At 48.0% G+C, this 17917-nt stretch overlaps 10 protein-coding genes across 10 annotated transcripts; 4 read left to right on the top strand and 6 right to left on the bottom strand.

Moving 5' to 3' along the window:
* Positions 1 to 63: 63 nt before the first annotated feature.
* Positions 64 to 1746, bottom strand: GL50803_0095898 (ATP-dependent RNA helicase; the record flags this gene model as incomplete). Its single annotated transcript, XM_001706855.1, has 1 exon — positions 64 to 1746. One exon carries the CDS (start codon positions 1744 to 1746, stop codon positions 64 to 66), a length of 1683 nt encoding a protein of 560 aa, XP_001706907.1.
* A 68-nt stretch (positions 1747 to 1814) lies between these two features.
* GL50803_0016906 (Phosphatidate cytidylyltransferase) lies at positions 1815 to 2945 on the top strand (the record flags this gene model as incomplete). The annotated part of the gene is made up of 1 exon (XM_001706857.1): positions 1815 to 2945. The coding sequence occupies one exon, from the start codon at positions 1815 to 1817 to the stop codon at positions 2943 to 2945; it is 1131 nt and encodes a 376-aa protein (XP_001706909.1).
* An 85-nt stretch (positions 2946 to 3030) lies between these two features.
* On the bottom strand, positions 3031 to 3543 carry GL50803_0013354 (uncharacterized protein; the record flags this gene model as incomplete). Its single annotated transcript, XM_001706859.1, has 1 exon — positions 3031 to 3543. The coding sequence occupies one exon, from the start codon at positions 3541 to 3543 to the stop codon at positions 3031 to 3033; it is 513 nt and encodes a 170-aa protein (XP_001706911.1).
* A 57-nt stretch (positions 3544 to 3600) lies between these two features.
* GL50803_0095895 (ZipA) lies at positions 3601 to 5463 on the bottom strand (the record flags this gene model as incomplete). Its single annotated transcript, XM_001706860.1, has 1 exon — positions 3601 to 5463. The coding sequence occupies one exon, from the start codon at positions 5461 to 5463 to the stop codon at positions 3601 to 3603; it is 1863 nt and encodes a 620-aa protein (XP_001706912.1).
* Positions 5464 to 5505: 42 nt separating this feature from the next.
* On the top strand, positions 5506 to 8088 carry GL50803_003449 (Kinase, NEK; the record flags this gene model as incomplete). The annotated part of the gene is made up of 1 exon (XM_001706861.1): positions 5506 to 8088. One exon carries the CDS (start codon positions 5506 to 5508, stop codon positions 8086 to 8088), a length of 2583 nt encoding a protein of 860 aa, XP_001706913.1.
* A 27-nt stretch (positions 8089 to 8115) lies between these two features.
* GL50803_0016905 (DinF protein) lies at positions 8116 to 9873 on the bottom strand (the record flags this gene model as incomplete). The annotated part of the gene is made up of 1 exon (XM_001706862.2): positions 8116 to 9873. The coding sequence occupies one exon, from the start codon at positions 9871 to 9873 to the stop codon at positions 8116 to 8118; it is 1758 nt and encodes a 585-aa protein (XP_001706914.2).
* Positions 9874 to 10141: 268 nt separating this feature from the next.
* GL50803_0027521 (Histone H2A) lies at positions 10142 to 10516 on the top strand (the record flags this gene model as incomplete). Its single annotated transcript, XM_001706865.1, has 1 exon — positions 10142 to 10516. One exon carries the CDS (start codon positions 10142 to 10144, stop codon positions 10514 to 10516), a length of 375 nt encoding a protein of 124 aa, XP_001706917.1.
* Positions 10517 to 10580: 64 nt separating this feature from the next.
* GL50803_005543 (Leucine-rich repeat protein) lies at positions 10581 to 15110 on the top strand (the record flags this gene model as incomplete). The annotated part of the gene is made up of 1 exon (XM_001706866.1): positions 10581 to 15110. The coding sequence occupies one exon, from the start codon at positions 10581 to 10583 to the stop codon at positions 15108 to 15110; it is 4530 nt and encodes a 1509-aa protein (XP_001706918.1).
* A 49-nt stretch (positions 15111 to 15159) lies between these two features.
* On the bottom strand, positions 15160 to 16371 carry GL50803_0095880 (uncharacterized protein; the record flags this gene model as incomplete). Its single annotated transcript, XM_001706867.1, has 1 exon — positions 15160 to 16371. One exon carries the CDS (start codon positions 16369 to 16371, stop codon positions 15160 to 15162), a length of 1212 nt encoding a protein of 403 aa, XP_001706919.1.
* A 153-nt stretch (positions 16372 to 16524) lies between these two features.
* Positions 16525 to 17883, bottom strand: GL50803_0027520 (Kinase, CMGC CK2; the record flags this gene model as incomplete). Its single annotated transcript, XM_001706868.2, has 1 exon — positions 16525 to 17883. The coding sequence occupies one exon, from the start codon at positions 17881 to 17883 to the stop codon at positions 16525 to 16527; it is 1359 nt and encodes a 452-aa protein (XP_001706920.2).
* Between the last annotated feature and the right edge of the window lie 34 nt (positions 17884 to 17917).

Genomic DNA, 17917 nt, shown 5'->3' with positions numbered 1-17917 from the left:
GACAATCAGTCTATGCAATGGTCTTGGAGGACAATTTCTGTGAACAGAGAATTTACAAGCGTATCACAATTTCACGCCGCGCCGTTTTTCAAGCCGCCATTTGTTCCGTTTTTCATTTTGCTCAGTAACCCCCTGCTCTTCGCGCTTCAATTTTGCAGTAATATTAGCAGAAGAGACAGTGATGTAATATGCAGTTAAAATGACCTCTTCTGACACTCGGATAACCCTGTCGCTGTTTGTCCTGTCGATTACATATCGCAAATTAGTCAACTGCTTCTGTGTTTGCTCCTCTATGGCATACAGTCTGTCCCTCTCTGGTGCCTCCACGAACGTGATAGCGCAGCCATCTCGTCCTGCCCGGCACGTGCGTCCAACACGATGGATATAATCGTCGGGAGTACTGGGCACATTGTAGTTGATTATCAAATCGACCGTGTCTATGTCCAAGCCACGGCTGGCCAAGTCTGTAGCCACTAGGATCCGTGCCTGGTACGTTTTAAACAGTTTCATGTTGTATATTCTTTGGTCAAGGGTCATGAGCCCATGCAGCGCGCATACAGGGAACTTCAGCTCTGCTAGTGTGAGCTCCAGTTCTGAGCAGGATGTGCAGGTGTCGGTGAAAATTATTATTGAGCGGACACCTCCCAGGACAATCAGCTCTTTCACTCTCTCTTCAGTTAGCTTCGAGCCAAGTGAAGAGGAACGGTTGAAGGAAAGATCTGCCAGGTCATCGAGTTTGTATTCTGTGCTAGCTATGGCGTTGTCTGACCTCTTATTAATCTGGATTCCTGAAATCATAGATAGGAGCCATGCGAGCCAGGTGACCTTGTGACTGGGCTGAGGAATCAATAGATACTTTTGGATAAGCTGCTGCACTAGCGCCATGTCCTTTCCTTCCACATTAATGTAAGTAAATCGCTTCATACGCTGCTCTCGGTTGTCGCCGGATGGTATAGTGTTTGAGTCGTTGGTGAGGAAATGCTTTAGGTTGTTACTTAGCGTTGCCGTGAAGAGAAAGGTTGTGCGCTTGCTGATGGGAGGCAGCGCCTGGAGGATCATTGTAAGCTGCTTGTTGAATTCTGGGTCGCCACAAAGAAGCCTGTCCGCCTCATCTAGAACTAAGTACTTCATTCGGCGGAAGTTCCTTTGGGCAGCAGCGGACTCTAGCATGTACGCTAGCCTCCCTGGCGTAGCGATGAGGATGTGCGGCCTGGAATCTAAGATTGCCGACTGCTCGACCGAGTCCTTCCCTCCGATCAAGCTCTGAGCCTGTATACCCAGAGGGTTTCCATAAGCGTTCATTTGCTGCTCTATCTGAAGGGCAAGCTCACGAGTTGGGGTAAGAACGAGTGCAAATATTCCATAAGGATCCTGAGAAAGCTCCTGAAGAATCGGAAGCGCAAAGCAGAGTGTTTTCCCCGATCCTGTGCGGGCTATTCCACAAAAGTCCCGCCCCTGCATCGTGTATGGAAGCGACTTTTGTTGAATGTCTGTGGGCACTGTGATGGTGTACTGGTTTAGGAGTTGTGCAAGCATAGGAGACACGCCCAAGGAACTAAAAGTGACCTCTGTACTGGTGCCTCTAAGTGCCTCCGAAGCATCGCACAAAGGAGGAGGTTTAGTAGGCTCTTCTGGGGACTCTGAGGCGGGAGTTGAATCTCCTATGGAAACTGCATGCGTTATAGATGTGCTTCCCGCTACATTTTCGCTAATACTTTCATCTTCGAACAGGGCAAAGTGGGTCATAAAAACGCCCTCAGTGCATTTTATTCAGTACATTTTAAGAATTCTGTCCAAATGTCCATAAATTAAAAATGGGGGCTAAACACAGACGTGCGGTTGCCAAGCCACCAGCTGCCGCGCCTGGAGGGCGCCGTGATAGTATCTTTCGCTTAATTGTGAGAACAGTGTCTGGAGTGTGCATGATTGTATTTTTCGGCTCTATGCTCTGGTATCCGTTCTATCTCCCTTACACTCTATTGCTGCTTTCCTTCTGCACATATTATGAGATACTGCACACGGCGAGTGCCTCGCTGCGTGTCCACTGTCCTCGCTCGGCATGCTTCATGATCCTCACGGCCTGGTCTCTCTACCTTGCCGTGCTCACGGCAAACATGGACTTGCCAGAGTTTTTGGGCAAGTTTGTGGAGAGGGTAGGCTCCTACGTAGTCTTCTATGCAGCCAGGCTATCACCCAGCCTTGCTAATGCATTATTCATGGCCTTGCGAGCAGTGCAGAATGGTCTGCCCTATCTTTTTAACAAACTATACAGCTTTGTCATCAGCACCTTCTTCCTCCTTGTTCTACTTCTTCACGTGAGGGACCCGTTCTTGCCCGTCCTGAACTTTTGTGGATGGGTTATGGGAGGGCTGTTTCTGACTTGTCTGGAGATACGTATCATCATGACCGTCCAGAAGGATGGGATGTATTTTTATCTTCCCTCTGTACTAGTGGTTGCGAACGACACCTTCGCATACATACTAGGAAAGCTGCTGGGGCGCCATTCCTTAGTACGCGTCTCGCCGTCGAAGACTTGGGAGGGGTACATTGGTGCCGGGGTTGCCACCCTAGTATTTTCGCATTTCTGTGCAATCCCCTTGATCGAAAAGTTTGGTGGCGAGGTATTTAGGTCTAGGCTGGATGCTGACGCAGCCATGCAGGCTGCCACAATGGCCGCAGCAGCGACGAAGGCCGCTACCCACGGTGTGTCTCTACTGGACAACAGTCAGCTGAGCCGGATGTACATCTGCTGCATGCTCCTTGCTCTGTGGATAAGCATCGTGGGGCCAGTTGGGGGCATGCTGGCCTCGCTTGCCAAGCGCTGTGCAAAAATTAAAAACTTCAGCAATTTAATACCCGGACACGGCGGCGTCATAGATCGAATCGATTGTCACATACTAGCAAGCATTTGTTGCGCATTCATCTATGATTTCTTTTACGAATAAAATAAATATTGCAAAGATTTTTAAAATTGAAAATTACAGAGTGTTTTGGCAAATCTATCCGTTGCTCTCTCGGTGCCAAACCGTGTCACCGCTTGATTCGTATATAGGTAAGGTTCTTGTCTCCCTCAAGAGCATCCAGGAATTGTCGTCTGAAGATTATGCACTTTACCAGGACTTGCATGAAAGTGCGGTACGTGATGCCCTTGTTCGCTGCAATCTCCTGGGTGTAGTCCTCAAGCATAGACGCACATGCGCGCTCAGTCAGGCCGATGTTAATGCGCCTGAGGGCCGAAATTAACTCGCTGGAACTCAAAATTCCTCGGTATCTTTTGTCACAATACAAGTAAAGGGCGTAGTACTGGTCCTTTGTATAATTGGAAAAGACGTACACAGCACGCTTGATGTTATTGAACCCCAACAGAACCCCAGTGTAGTGACTGCTGCACATCAGAAGGACAGACTCCACCGTGGCCTCCGTGAGCACCTCCGGCTTCTCCTTGATACTGCTTAAAAATGCTAGTAGAACCGATGGCGTCACACCGTCTGGATTTTGCACGTGGAGTTTAGTAACTAAGTCGTCAGCCACGGAGACCACCATCAAATTTTTAAGAATGTTTAAGCAATTATCTATCCTTTCCAAAGCCAGATGTCTTTATTATTCCTGTGTCTCTACCGGCTGCTTGCAGAGTCCATCGTCTGAAGTGCCTGATTCCGTAGATAAGGGTCTATACATTTCTTCTCCTACCTCCTTTGTGCGCTTGAGCTTCTTTGGCTTCTGCTCTATTAGGTGCTTGGCCACAGCCTGGTTTGCAGCGGTAACAGCGAGCGTGCTAACTGCGGCAGCCGTACCAGTCACACCAGTCGTGCCGTTGACTGTACTGAGTAAAGAATCAATCTCTTTAGTGTCTCCCTGGGACATATATCCTGTGGTCATGGTCGCAGCCTTGTCGCCCGTGCTCGTCAGGCTTTGTCCGCCAATGTCTGCGAAGGCTTGATTGAGCTGCTCTACAACTCTGCGAAGACTCTGGAGCTCAAAGTCCTTGGAGGCAATTTGAACCTCGTATGCTTGCGGAGATAGCTGGTCTACATAAGGCTCCAACGAGGTAGAGGAAGACACTAGTGCAGACATCAAATTGCTTATTTGCCCTCTGGAAGCTTCCAGCTCTCGAACCTGGCGCGCAAGGACATCCACTGTGTACTGAAGCCGTTCCACAACGGCACGCAGCTCATGAGCCTCTAGCCGTGCAGCTGCTGCGACATAGACTGCCTGGTCAGACGAGGATTTCGTCGTCTGCATCACCGCCTCCAGCTTGGCTTCGGACGCCTTTACAGCATTCTCTGCAAGCATGAGTTGGTCATATACGGGCATGTCTCTCGTCTTGGACTGATTGGCCCCGGAATCAATGTACTTTCTCAACAGCTCTATTGTGAGATCATCATGCTTTGCCTTTGCAAGCATGCTCTTTGCGCCTGTCTTAACGACGTTCAGCTCATTGTTTAAGCTTGCAATTCGCACAGAGTTCTTTTTGTCCTTCTCCACCAAGTCTTTGATCCGTGCATCTTTCTCTGCCAGGCGATCTGCCTGCCTCTGCACATCAGCAGTTAAGTTGTCGATCTGGGTGTGATACTGTTCACGTATGGTAGCGATGTAATTGGCTGCACGAGACTCTTCACCGAGGTATGCAGTTTCAGGGTTGTCCGGCACCTCAATGAGCCCCCGCGCATTTGCTAATTCTGCCTCCAGTTGTTGTATGTGGTCTTGTGCCGACACTAACTTACCCTTGAGCAGAGAAATCTCTTCAGATCGCCCCCTATAGGTCGTAGACAGTGACTTGGTCTTTAGAGTCGTCCAATCCTCGCCTGTCTCCCTTTGGAGCACGGTCTTTAACATCGTATTCTCCTTTGTAAGAGCATTAATCTGAATATTCAGTTGGCCCAATTTGAGAAGGACAGAGTCATCTGGCTCTTTATCGTGGGAAGCCTTCGATGACAGTTGTGACCCGCGTGCAGAGGTGCTTTTAGACGGCTGCTCTTGCTGGCGCTTTGCAAGGACTTCTAGCTTGCTGCTTAACTGGTTAGTCTCTGTGGTTAAAACCTTGTTGACTTGTTCAAGTTCTGAAATTTTGCTCTTATACCGCTCATTAACAGATGTGAGTTGACGAATTTGTGTGTTGAGGTCAACAATCACTTTCTTAATGTTTCCTCTTTCTGCGGTAGGGGCATTTTTAGTGAGCTCCTTCACCTTGTTCAATAATAGGGCATTTTCTTCACTGAGTGTTCTAATCGTTTCCACTACCTCCTGATTACTCTCTGGAATGGGCTGTACAGGTATATGCTTTGCACTTTTGGTGCGATCTTGGGATGTGGAGCTAACCTTTACCTGCTTGAAGACCCCCCGAGATCCCGCAAGATCCTCATTGGTATGCAATCCGATCTTCTCTCGACCTAGACCGCCGGCATTGGCGTCCTGATCATCGAAGAGTGCATCGTCCGAGGGATCGTCGACATAATCGTCCATTTAAAAAAGCGTCCTAAGGCTGCAACGTCTCTGCGGGGTCACATGGGTCTATTATCGAGCGAATTGTACGTCGACGTCTCTCCACTTAGCTCTAATGGCACTGGGCAGGTGTTTTATGCCCAAAAAAGGGGCACGGACGTACCTTTGGCAGTCAAGCATATTTCTATCGAGGACTTCCCTTCTGCACCTGCTTTGCATTTACTATATATCTATCAGGTCGCACTAACACTCGACCATCCAAATTTGGTGCGCCATTTCTCAGCCAAACACGATCTTGCAGGTCGTTGTTTAACAATCGATATGGAACTATGCGAAGGGGGCACTCTCGCAACTCTACTACACGATGTGCGTGGACTAAATAGGATCTTGAGTGAAACGTTCGTTTGGAGCGTAGTAGGTCAGGTTGCCAGCGCTCTAGCTTATCTGCATCTTCCGTTCAGACCTGGGCCTATAGAGGAGGGTGGGGCAGGCGTACCAGGTGCACAGCCGTGTGATGCAGGCCCCATCATCTACGCCCATCTTTCCCCCAGATCCATACTTCTCACGGATAGATCAATACATGCACGTATAAAGCTTTCTGGGTTGACCAGAATGATTGTTTTGAATAGTAGTCAATCGGCAGTTGCAATTGACGCATTTAATTCGATGGTAAGCGCAGAGGACACGGACGTCTACATTGCTCCGGAAGTGAGGTCTGGTGACGGCAATCTAACTACAAAGATGGATGTCTGGGCATTAGGGTGCCTGATTTATGAGATATGTCTGCGTAAGAAGCCAAGCTTTGAGGTTCTGAGGCAGGAACGGCCGGCGTTTTCATCAATCGATCTCACAGATTATGGGTACTCACCAACGCTTAACAAACTCATGTACGCTTGCCTAGAGATTGATCCAGCACAGAGGATGACCGCCTCAGAGATTGTGCTAATTCCAGAGGTCTCTCAAGCCATATTCAACTACGAAGAAGCCATTAAGTTGCACTTGTCGAGCACATCCGTGTCATCTGCCAGCACGCTCACTGACACTGATCTATTCAAAACTTTTGTCAAGGATCACGATAGCAAGATCTTGGATGACGCTATAGTCAATGGAAAGGATGGTCTCTTGACTGATATCTGTCAGCACATATTGAAGTGCACTGCCAGAGACGCTACTAGCATAAAGTGCAGCCCAAGAAATGGGATTGCCACAGACAAGCATACCTCATTGATGCGTGCAGCTGAGCAGGGAGATATTGATGATATGCATGCCCACTCCTGTGACCTTGGAAAGGTCTACACTGGACCAACTCGGTTGGTGTACCGGAATGGAAACACTTCAGTAAAGCATGGCATGACTGCACTGATGCTCGCTGCGCACCACAATCACGTTAAATGCACAGAGCTGCTGCTTAGAGAGCTGGGAATTCATGGCGCGGGCGGTGCAACCTCTCTGATGTTTGCAGCCAAGAATGGCAGCACAGACTGTGTAAAGCTCCTCCTGGCAGAGGCGACCTCCCAAGACGAGCAAGGAAGAACTGCTCTCTTCTATGCAGCCTCCGCTGACAGCATAGAAGCCGTTGAATTGCTGGTGCAGAAGGAGGCACGGATGACCAACACTGAGGGTGCAACGGCGCTCATGATCGCTGCCCAGAACGGCCACGTTAAGAGCACGCGTGTCCTCTCTCTTTGGGAGGCAGAGATGCAAGCCGGCAAGGGGCAAACTGCGCTTATGTTGGCCGCTCTAAACGGCCATACAGAGTGCGTTTCAATACTAGAAAGATTGGAAGCAGGAATTCGCTCTAATTTAGGCAGGTTTGCCCTGTACAATGCCGCATCAAACAATCATGTCAAGTGTGTTGAAATATTAATGGAGAAGGAAGCATGCCTGCAAGATAATAACGGGGTTTCTGCGCTCATTATTGCTTCGCAGAAGGGACACAAGCAATGCGTTGAGCTTCTCCTACAGGAGGAGGCTGGGTTGTGCAACATAATGGGAGGGACCGCTCTCATGGCCGCTGCTTCTAAGGATAATATTGACTGTATCGAGCTTCTAATACCAAAAGAGGCCAGAATGCAGACAAAAACAGGAATAACAGCGCTATACACGGCAGCATTTCACGATAATCCCGCTTCTGTGATGCTCTTGCTGGACCACGAGGCTAAGATGACCGAGGAGAGTGGTATGACCGCCCTTATGGCGGCTGCGAAGAAAGGCTCGATCGACTGTATATCTATCTTAGCTCCTTTGGAGAAAATGTTAAGGGACAATGAGGGAAACACTGCGCTAATGCTTGCTGCTGCTAACAATAAGCCAGACTCTGTACGGGCCCTTGCGTTGATAGAAGGAGGGGCCCAAAAGAGCGATGGAACAACAGCGTTGATGATAGCCGCTGAAAGAGGGTACCTGCAGTGTGTCCTTCTCCTGATTCCCATTGAAGCAAGGATCCAGAGGACAGATGGAGTAACCGCCCTCATGCTGGCAGCAACAAATGGCCATACTGAGTGTGTGAAGCACCTGAAGGCTTTCGAGAACTCTCTCAAGGCCTTGAACGGAAGCGACGTGTCAGATTATGTGAGAAAAAACCGTAGTCCACGAGTGTCTAGGCGTTCGTTCTCTGCATGCATGTCTCTGCTAATGAAGAACTAAAGCATGCTGTCTTAAACACATTCGTCCTCACCCCCTTCTGCTAGATGCAGTGAAGCTGCTCTCCTCTGTTGCAGTGTTACTGCAGCTGATTGTGATGTCCTCTGTTGAGTCGTCGCTCAGAGCTTCAGAAGTAAAGCTCCTCTCAGACGAGTAGCTGGCGCCCTTCACCGCCGTCGGCTCTACAGGTGAGCAGCATGTTTCTGCATCTCCCAACTTTGCAGCCAAACTTCTATACTTCGTGAAGTACATGGCAAGGGCAAGCAGCCCAACAGCGCCGGCAATTCCATCACCAATTGGGAAGCAAACAGAAAAGTCTGCCCCGTTGCCGTTCGTCAATGCCAAGACCAGCATAAGGACAAAGATGCAAACAGGACGAACAGTCATAAATACGTAGAACAAGCTTCTCTTATTATCTATGGACGCCATAACCTGTGCAATGTTATGGGCCACGATAAGCGACGGTGTGTAAAAAGCGCTCCTTCCCACGCGTTTATAAACTGGGTTGCCCATCATATAAAGAGATAGTGCATCCTTTTGACTGACAGAATCAAAAGAGGGCTGATATCCAGCTATGACGTAGTCTGACAGGGCCCCGAGCAGAAGACAAACCGCAGCTGTGGCAACGGTGCAGTAAAGCCAGCTGTACTTAATGAGCGCATAGAGCCGCTTATAGTTGTGAAGACTGTGGTTGTACGAAGCAATTGTGGAGAACCCTGGACGCATTCCATCGAGGAAGATGGAGGCCACATTATACATGAGCATATAGTTGAGATATGCTGTCTTGCTGTGCATCATTGCAACAGTGTCTGTATAGCATCGAGCATAGACTATATTGAGACTGAAAATAAGGACATTCAAGACAGATATTCCGCTCCACGAAGCCAGACCTTGGATGAAGATGCGCAAAAGCACCTTACCGTTTAAAGGAAAGAGCCTGCGGAAGGAAAATCCTAATCCACCGTGTAAGGGGATGTCTAGAACAGATTTTCTCATGAAAACTAGGACCATCCACAGGCCTACTATCAGGTTCGCAGCACCAATAGAATAGGCTACCAACTCAAGTCCAGTGCCTTCTCTGAGCTTGCTGGTCCCAAAACCCGGCAGCTTTGCAGCAGATATGTAATAGCTCACATACAGAAGAAGCAGGCTCAAGATTCCGAGGTAGATTGTCTTTGATAGGTAGAGAAAGTTTCTGTTCTCGAGCTTTAAAAGAATGTTTACGCCCGAACTAAACGTATAAGCGAGGGGGAGTATGACAAAAGACGCTATCAGATACTTTTTTCCAAAGCTAAAATCTGTATCGGCATGGTAGGGTCCGGACACGATAAAGAATAGGAGCTGCTTGTGCCATGCAATAAAGATGATTGGGATCATAATGCTCCAAATGATACTGACTAGAACTGCGTGGCTTACGTATATGTTTGCAACGTTGATATTTCCTATTGCAAGTGCCTTGAAAACTGGCCCGGAAATGCTGGAGAAGATGGCCTGCGTGGGGTTCCTGCAAAGCAAAAGGATCAAAGGGAGTACGGAAGCCTCTATGCTGATGGCCTTGAGGCCTCCAAACTGGTATGTGAGGCTGTATGCGCATATATTAATGACTCCATTAAATAAAAAGGCAAGAACATCAATGTACGAGACATACCAGATCAGCCTTCTAACATCCATTGATACGAAATTCTGCTGAGCCTGCTCCATGGCTGCAAACTGGGTGGACGATATCGCGGACTTACCAATGGAGTAGTACTCTGAGCCTTCTGCCAGTTCTTCCAGTTCCGTTAGCATTTTAGATCCTGCGTTTCCTTGTACTCCAACCGGCTGTGGGGTTGCCAGCGAAAGGTTTCTCTGTTGCATAAGCTGGCTTTTCCCCGGTTTTTGGCAAAAGATTAAAATGGAAATAGAAAGTCAAAGAGGTTAAAAATGAACCGTGTCTTTATTATTTTATTACTTTATTTCGTTTTTATCATTAGTTAGTATCATTAGTTAGAGATGTCCAGGAGCGCAGATTTAGGCATAATTTCAGTTTAAATTGTCCGCGCAGATAAAGAAAGCCATGAGCACCAAGCCCGTCAAGGACAACAGCAAGATGAAGAGCAGGTCCGCGCGCGCGGGGATCTCGTTCCCGATCGGGCGTATCCACCGCCACCTGCGCGAGGGCCGCTATGCAGAGCGCATCTCGTCCGACGCGCCCGTCTACCTCGCGGCCGTCCTCGAGAACGTCGTCGCAGAGGTCTTCCGGGAGGCGTGCAACCACCGTGACAAGAAGAGCCAGAAGCGCATCGTCCCCAACCACATCCTAACTGCCCTCCGCAAGGACAAGGAGCTTGCGACCATCTTCGCCAACGTCACAATCCGCGAGGGAGGCGTCGCCCGCTCCGCGAAGGAGGGAAGAGAGGGCAAGGGCTCCCATCGGTCGCAGGATCTTTGAGTGTCAGTCTGTAAACTATTGCTTAATTTGAAAATTCCGAGTTAGGTTCGTTTCCTTTCCTCGCATGGCGGCCGATCCGTATGTAATACTCTGCGAGGCTAACCCACAGGTGTGTTTAGACTTTGCGCAACACGCCTTTGAGGAGCCGGTGCAGTGTGTCGCAGACCATCTGTCTGGATATGCTAAAGCTGTCGCTGAATCCACCCCTCCCAGCAACACAATTACCCTCTTCCTTCATCCACGGTACCACAAAGTGGCGGGGTTGGAGAGGTTTCTTGGGGGTCTCACGCTCTTGCGGCTCATCAGGTGCCGAATAACCAACATAGAGGAGGCAGCCAAGGTTACGGGGCTTCGATTCCTATGGCTGGACGACAACAGGATCACACACGTTGCAGAACTAAGCGCTCTTCCTCGTCTCGAGTACCTTTCGTTGCCTGACAACCACCTGACTGATAAATCGTTATCAGACCTAAAGTCCACAAGCCTACGAGGTCTGAACGTTGCAAATAACCCTGTGTTTTACACTACATGGCTAGCAAACCTTCCAAACCTTGTCCATCTCGATATCTCGAGGACAAACATATCAAATTTCAACGCTCTACCCGTGCTTTGCCCCAAGCTTTACTCCGTTGACATTTCTGCAACGAGGGTATACAACTTTGTTTCGTTGCTAAACATGCTGCACGGCTCCTTCCCCATGCTTCGCTCTATTCATGTTGAGTCCCGGGCCGGCCGCACTCCATTCTTTGAGTTGATGAGCTTTGCAGAAATCGAGCAATTTTTCGCGTATGTCATTACCAAATACGACCTTCAGCTGCGCACAATCAACGGATTGCATTATACTGCCAGCGACATCACCAAGAACTACTCTTTGTGTTGCGCAGCCCCATCAGTTAAGCAGTACAAACTAATCTCTCTGATGCTAAACCTAGACCTGAACCAGTTTATTGCGGCATGTGACGCCTACACCCGGCCTTTTCTCAGGGAAATTTACAAAAGCTACGAGCGACTTAAGTGCGACCTTATGGACCTTCGCTTGTTATTGCTCTGCAAGGAGCACGTGAATGATTACATAAGTGCCACAGAAGCAGAAAATGCTGAGGGCATGCGCAGAGATTTTGCTGAGTTGCATAAGCTAGGCTTTGTCGAGTTGAACAATTTGAACCAGGGTTTAGCCGCTGCTTTGGCTCTATTACGCCAACTATACCTTAGATATCACGAAGTTGTTGGTCTCTCCTTCCTTAAGATTGACCTTTTCAAGGCAGTCACAGGCTTATCCGAGGAGCTATTCCCTCAGAGGAAGGCTCAACTAGAAGATGCTCTTTCCAGATTCACAGTCTTCTCAACCCTTCATAGTAATCGCATAGCTGACACGTACTTCAGTAGGCAAAAGTATCAGGCACTTGAGATATCTGAGACGTGCATAGCGCCTACGCTGAATTATCTTGAGGAAATCTCGTCCATGAAACAAGACCCCCTTATGTATGTCTGCATGTCTGACATCTTTGACATGAATAGAGAAGACGTTTACAAGGATACGGCGTTTCCACTCAACATCTTCGGTCTAGTGCACGAGATTATAGGAGCTAACATCATCTGTGCAACTGGCAAAGTGCTAAATTTAAATGTTATTCACAGATCTGCCATAGTGAAGGCAGAGGCAACGGAGGAAACAAACGAGAAGATCACAGAGGTCCTCACGGAGGACATTTATAAGCAGTACTTTCAAATGGCCTCTAAAACTACTCAAAGGCAACATCACCCCTTCAATATTCGCCCTGGGCTGCGTCGAATACCCTTGTATGATGAAGGTCAGCTGCTAGATCTGATCGCTAAGATTCGGATAGGTGAGCCCCTAGTGCTCATCGCTGTCAAGCTGTCTGATCAGACAATAGCTGTTCATGATGGTAGAAAGCATCTAGACATTAACACGACTATGTACACTACCGTAGGAACAACTATTATCTACCGTAAGGGACCGGTGTCTAAAGTGGCCCAGAAATCACGGGCTGAACAGTTATCTGAGACAGTGGTGGAGTGCTCGCCTATGGTGGCTACTGAGCACCGTATTCCCCTGTTCTATTCTTCCCATGATCCATTACTTCAGTGGCTATTGACCATGGTGTGGCAGCAATACAAGACACATATTGATGCATTAAGCAATGTTATCCCAGACAGCGCCATTGCATGCACAGAGGTTGGGCAAGAAAACACATCACCCAGGGGTGTCAAGTCCAGGCCCGGGCCCGGGCATACTGCCTCAATAGCCCCGCCAAGGTTCACCCCTCTGGTGAATCTGATTGCCCATCAAGGCCAGATCACACCAGACAAGATTGCAACCGAACGAGACTCCATAACAGTTCAGCAGCCCGCAAGTACCGCCCGCATGGTCGACCTACATAACTGTGGACTCACATCTACACAGCTTCAGGAGCATCCTGATCTTCTCAGTAGCTACTCGAGCGCAGAAAGGCTTTCCCTGGCATGCAACTTATTAACAAGTGTCTCTATTTCTTTGCCAAGCTTAAAGTGTTTAGATCTATCTTCAAACATGTTGAAAGAGATAGCGATTGATTGCCCCAATCTGATATTCTTTGACGTTTCCTCTAATAACATTTCTTATGTATCCGATCTCTTGCGAGGTTTGTCCGCTGCCACACGCCAAAGCCTCAGACACATAGTTATCTTTGATAACCCATTCACCATCCAATCCTCCATCAACCTGTACTATGCGTTACACATCATCGGGTTCCTCCCCAGCCTCCAGTCAATAAATGGGCGCATGATCAAGCCCCTCATTGCTAGGAAGAACATGGCCGGTAACCCAGCGATGCTCTGTGAAGTATTTAATATAACAATTGAGAGCAAGGACCTTACAGAAATGGTGGCACTTCTTGATCTTGATAATGCTTCTCCGTGGATGACAGAGACTTACAATTTGATGAATCCATCCTCTGCCTCAACAGGCACGGCAATTGTAGCCCGCACATACTTTGAGCTGTCTCCTGTGATTCTTGGGCACCATATAAATTATTCCATGATAGGGGCCTTTGACATCCCCAAGACGCTTCCAGATACACTGCTGTCAGTCGATCTATCATATAATTTTGTGGTCAAGCCAAGCAACCTACTAAGTTATGGCTCCATTCAAGTGCTTAATTTGAGCAACTGCAAAATCACGTCCAAGACGCTTGACTTATTGGCACATTCCCTGGATCGTCTCGTCGACTTAGACATATCTTGTAACAATATAACAAGCATCAATTCGCTGGCCACGTACAGTGAGACATTGACCACTCTGCATATGAACTGCAACCCAGGTTTAGAAATAGATACTCTGCCTGATCTTCCCCAACTACGTACTGTATCCTGCCTTGGCATCAAAAGCTCAGCAGAGAAGGTCGCAATCACTTTGTCCAATCGTTGCAGTAACTGTACGCATGTCATACTTCCCCCATCGGACCCTGTTCCTGGCATCATCTACATGCTTCCTCTTCAGTGTCTCAATTGTGTCTCCATAGACCCTTCCACGATACGGCAGAACAGGCTGAAGCTGGTCGGCTCTCTCAACCAAGAGATAGTTACTTCGTTAAACGCATGGAATGGCAAGAACACCCTGAGTCTCTCTAACTCCGGGATCATGACCTTGAACTTTGAAAAGTCAATATCGCATATAGTGACCGCTGCAGAGACAATCTTTGCCAGTGGCAACGCAATCACCAATATATCATCTCTCAAGGAGTTTTCGAGCCTCATCCAAATAGACCTCTCTTACAATAAGATCTCAGACCCTTTTAATGGGCTAAAGTCCAACACCCTGGAGGCTCTCAACGTCTCCTATAACCCAATAGGATCCATAAAGGTCACAAATACGATGCTCCCGTGTCTAAAGTGCCTCATTCTCCGTGGGTGCAACATATCTTCGCTCCCAAATAACGCATTCAGTGCAGTAGGTAGGATGCTCACCTATCTTGACATAGGTGAGAACCCTCTTATAACCGTCTCCAAGGACTGCTTCTCTGGACTAGTTAAGCTCAAGACTCTCAAATGCGATTTGTGTAACATTCGTAGCGTAGAATTTCTTGAGCCCCTCACGTCTTACGGGACCCTACTTCTTTTAGATCTCAGGGCAAATAAAATCCACAATGGAGACAAAACCCTTGACACACTGAAGAAGCTACGATCTCTAACAAAGCTATTTGTCGCTGAGAACCCTTTCAGTGTGCGGGAAAAGAACATAGCCGAGTTCCGGGTTAAGCTCTTCTACACTATTGAAAACCTAGTTGAGCTTGAAGGCATTGCCAAGACTGCGGAAGAGGTATCACGGCTAGAACAGTACATTCAGTGGCGACTAGAGAAAGATGCCAAAAGTGAGGTACAGATAGTACGATTCACCATTGGAGATGCAGCACACAGCACAAGTCAGCCTGTGCTGCCCCTTGTCAAAAATGATCATATTGCAAACACTGCTAATTCTTCTCGCTCAACAGAAAGACCGTCAATCGGTGCAACGAGAAGGTTTAGTGGCCACGCAGCATCCAAGCCTACTTTAAACGGCATAGTTATAACCGGCATTACAAGAAAAAACACATAGTCATATCTGTGAGCACTTGCTGCTGTTTATAGTCTCCAAGAGCCTCTTGCTAAGCCACGGCTCTGCCCTTCGTCACAAATGAAGATATCCTGTTCCGCCGCGCCCAGTAGTCTTCTGTGAATCCCAAAATTGTATTCAGATCAAGTACTCGGACTGTTCCCTCCACATATCCTTTCAATAGTGAGAGCGTGTCTTGAAATAGTTTTCTGACTGAGTCATAGTCACACACCTTTTCAGTAATATTTATGCCTAACTCTGCGTTCAGGATAACAAGCGGTAGAGCCTCCAATGGCACAACCCGACGCATGACTTCATATAGAGTACTTGTTGGTGGAACCCGGCACACTCGGACTCCGTTGGGGCTGTCGTGTATGCCCAACCTCAACTGTGTTCTTTTATCTTTCAGTAAGTGCCGTGCTTCTGTGCTTCTTCTGAGACTCGAGATCTCCGTACGTAATTCGCTTTCAACCTGCAGATAGTAGAGATCGTAGTTGAAAACATGTGCATAGTAGTGTAAGAACAAAATGAGAATCTCTCCAATAGTATAAAGCGAAGTACTGGAGTCCAGTAACGGCTCTTCGCCCATCTCTTGGAGCCCATTTCGGGCAAAAGCTATTATCAACCAACAAAGCACATACCCACTTATGCCAGGCTTTTGCGCAGTAGGCCCCACCGGCTGCACGACCTCTTCATCATCGTCCGCGTACTCTAGTGGAACGCCTTTTGCGGTATCTCCCGGACAGTACAAAGACTCCCTTTTAAGTAAATGCTTGATTATCATGTAAAGAGCACAAAGAATAGGATTTGCAGAAAAGAATGCAGCCATAGCCCGGCTGTTTCGCGAAAGGCATTCCTCGTAACGCCCTTCGTCAAACACATACAACTCCACTTCCAAACCAGATTGATCGTGGCATAAACGCAAGTAAGCTGGATCCACTGTGACAGGGTAGTCAACTACCGAAAAAGCTTGCTTCAAGTTGTTAATCAGGTGAGGTATTGCAAAGGAACGCTTACCAGGCCGGACAATTTGGATGTCTATGTCAGATGACGGGTTTGCTAAGCCTACCTCCCACGAACCAAAACCCTCGAAGGTTATCTGGGCGCAGAGGTCATACGAGGCACTACGAACGAGAGAAAGAAGACGATCTCGAGCATCTAGTTCAACCGGCCCGACGCGGCACTGAGAAATGAACCCTACAATGGCATGGTTCAGCGAATGCGTAGGAGACCGCAAAGCGGCGTAGCCCTTCCAGTCCAGCATTCAGATAAACTCAGGCCCAGATTTAACGAAAAATTTATTTTCCCATAATTACCAATGATACTAACGCAACGTTGGTATCTCTGCAGGCAAAGTTTTGTCCTTCGCTAAAATATAAAACTCCCGAAGGCATAAAGAACGAAAACACAAAGGCCTCTAAGAAGTAATCTGAGATCCATATACCTGCATCCCGCTTTCTACTAGTTTCATCTGTTGAGTCTTCCAATACTCTTCCCACATCTTATCAAACTGACTGTACTTACTGGGATTCTTACTGAGCTCAGAGGGCAACATGGGAACGGGGAAGTGCTGTGTTTTGAGATCTGTCTTCCAGGTCGGTAAAGCAGACGGGCTGAGACCAAGGATACTATGCATCTGCGGGGGCCGCTGGCTGCATGACCCCGAGCCTGCAGGGTCCTCGACCTTTTCTGCCTTAGCCGGCTTCAGCTGCTGTTCAATCTCCTCCAGCTCCATGATTTTCTTTGCATCGTTGACCTCCTCTATTGCCATATCGGTTATTTTTTCACGGATACAATCAAAGTAAGGATGCAGAAGAGCTTCACGGACGGTCAGACGCTTCTCAGGATCGTAGACAAGAGTTTTATTCAGAAAATCAAGGGCTTGGTCCGTCACCAGATAGTGGTTGTCATGGTTTGTAAAGGCATCAAACTGCATGCGTTCATACCCTTGTAGATCATAAGTTCGCGATGAAGAAAGCTTAATATTGTACTTGTTGATCATGGCGAAAAAGTCAGCTGAGCCTAGCACTTCAACAATCTTGTCCAGCTGATTGATATTATTTGTTCCTCTGAAAAAGGGGTGACGCTTAAATATGAGGCCAGCAGCTAGGGTACCTAGTGACCAGATATCTAAAGAGTAGTCATAGAGCTGATAATTGACGAGTATTTCGGGCGACTTGTAATGTCTAGATGCTACGCGATGGTGGAGCGGCGTTCCATAGGAGTAGAACTCGGCCAGCCCATAATCTAAAAGCTTCAACCTATGGCTAGTGGGATCGTATGCAATGTTTCCAGGCTTGGTGTCACGGTGGACAATTCCATGAATGTGGAACCACTCTAACGCTCGTAGGGTTTGAAATAGCACTATTCTAATTTGCTCGTCATTGAGCATCTGCACGGAGTGGGCGAGAGACAGGCCTCCATGCTCCAGTATAAGGGCAGGATAGTCTGAGTCACGCACCGAGACAACGTCAAGAAGGTTTATGCAGTTGGGGCCGGCGAGAAGGTTGGTCAATATCTTAATTTCTCTGTAGATCTTCTTACGCCGCACTGGCTTGAGAATCTTGATAACCACACTAGAGTCGGTATCCACGCAGTACCCTTCAAAGACGTCCGAGTACTTGCCATGCCCCAGCTTCCTGCCAATCTCGTACCGCTCCTGAGACCCGTACAAGCATGGGATGGAGTCGTAAAATGAGAAGGAAGGAGGAAAGTTAGCCAGTGCAGTCTTGTGCTCTCGAGGATCAACGGGGATGTTTGCCACTTGGCTATTCATGGGGCAATTTTTTTCAATTTTTAAGAAGGCTTTC

The sequence above is a fragment of the Giardia intestinalis genome, chromosome 3 (genome assembly GCF_000002435.2).
Source record: "Giardia intestinalis strain WB C6 chromosome 3, whole genome shotgun sequence".
Taxonomy (NCBI): Eukaryota; Fornicata; order Diplomonadida; family Hexamitidae; genus Giardia; species Giardia duodenalis.
The sequence above is the reverse complement of the archived record's forward strand: the minus strand, read 5'-3'. Positions and strand labels throughout refer to the sequence as shown.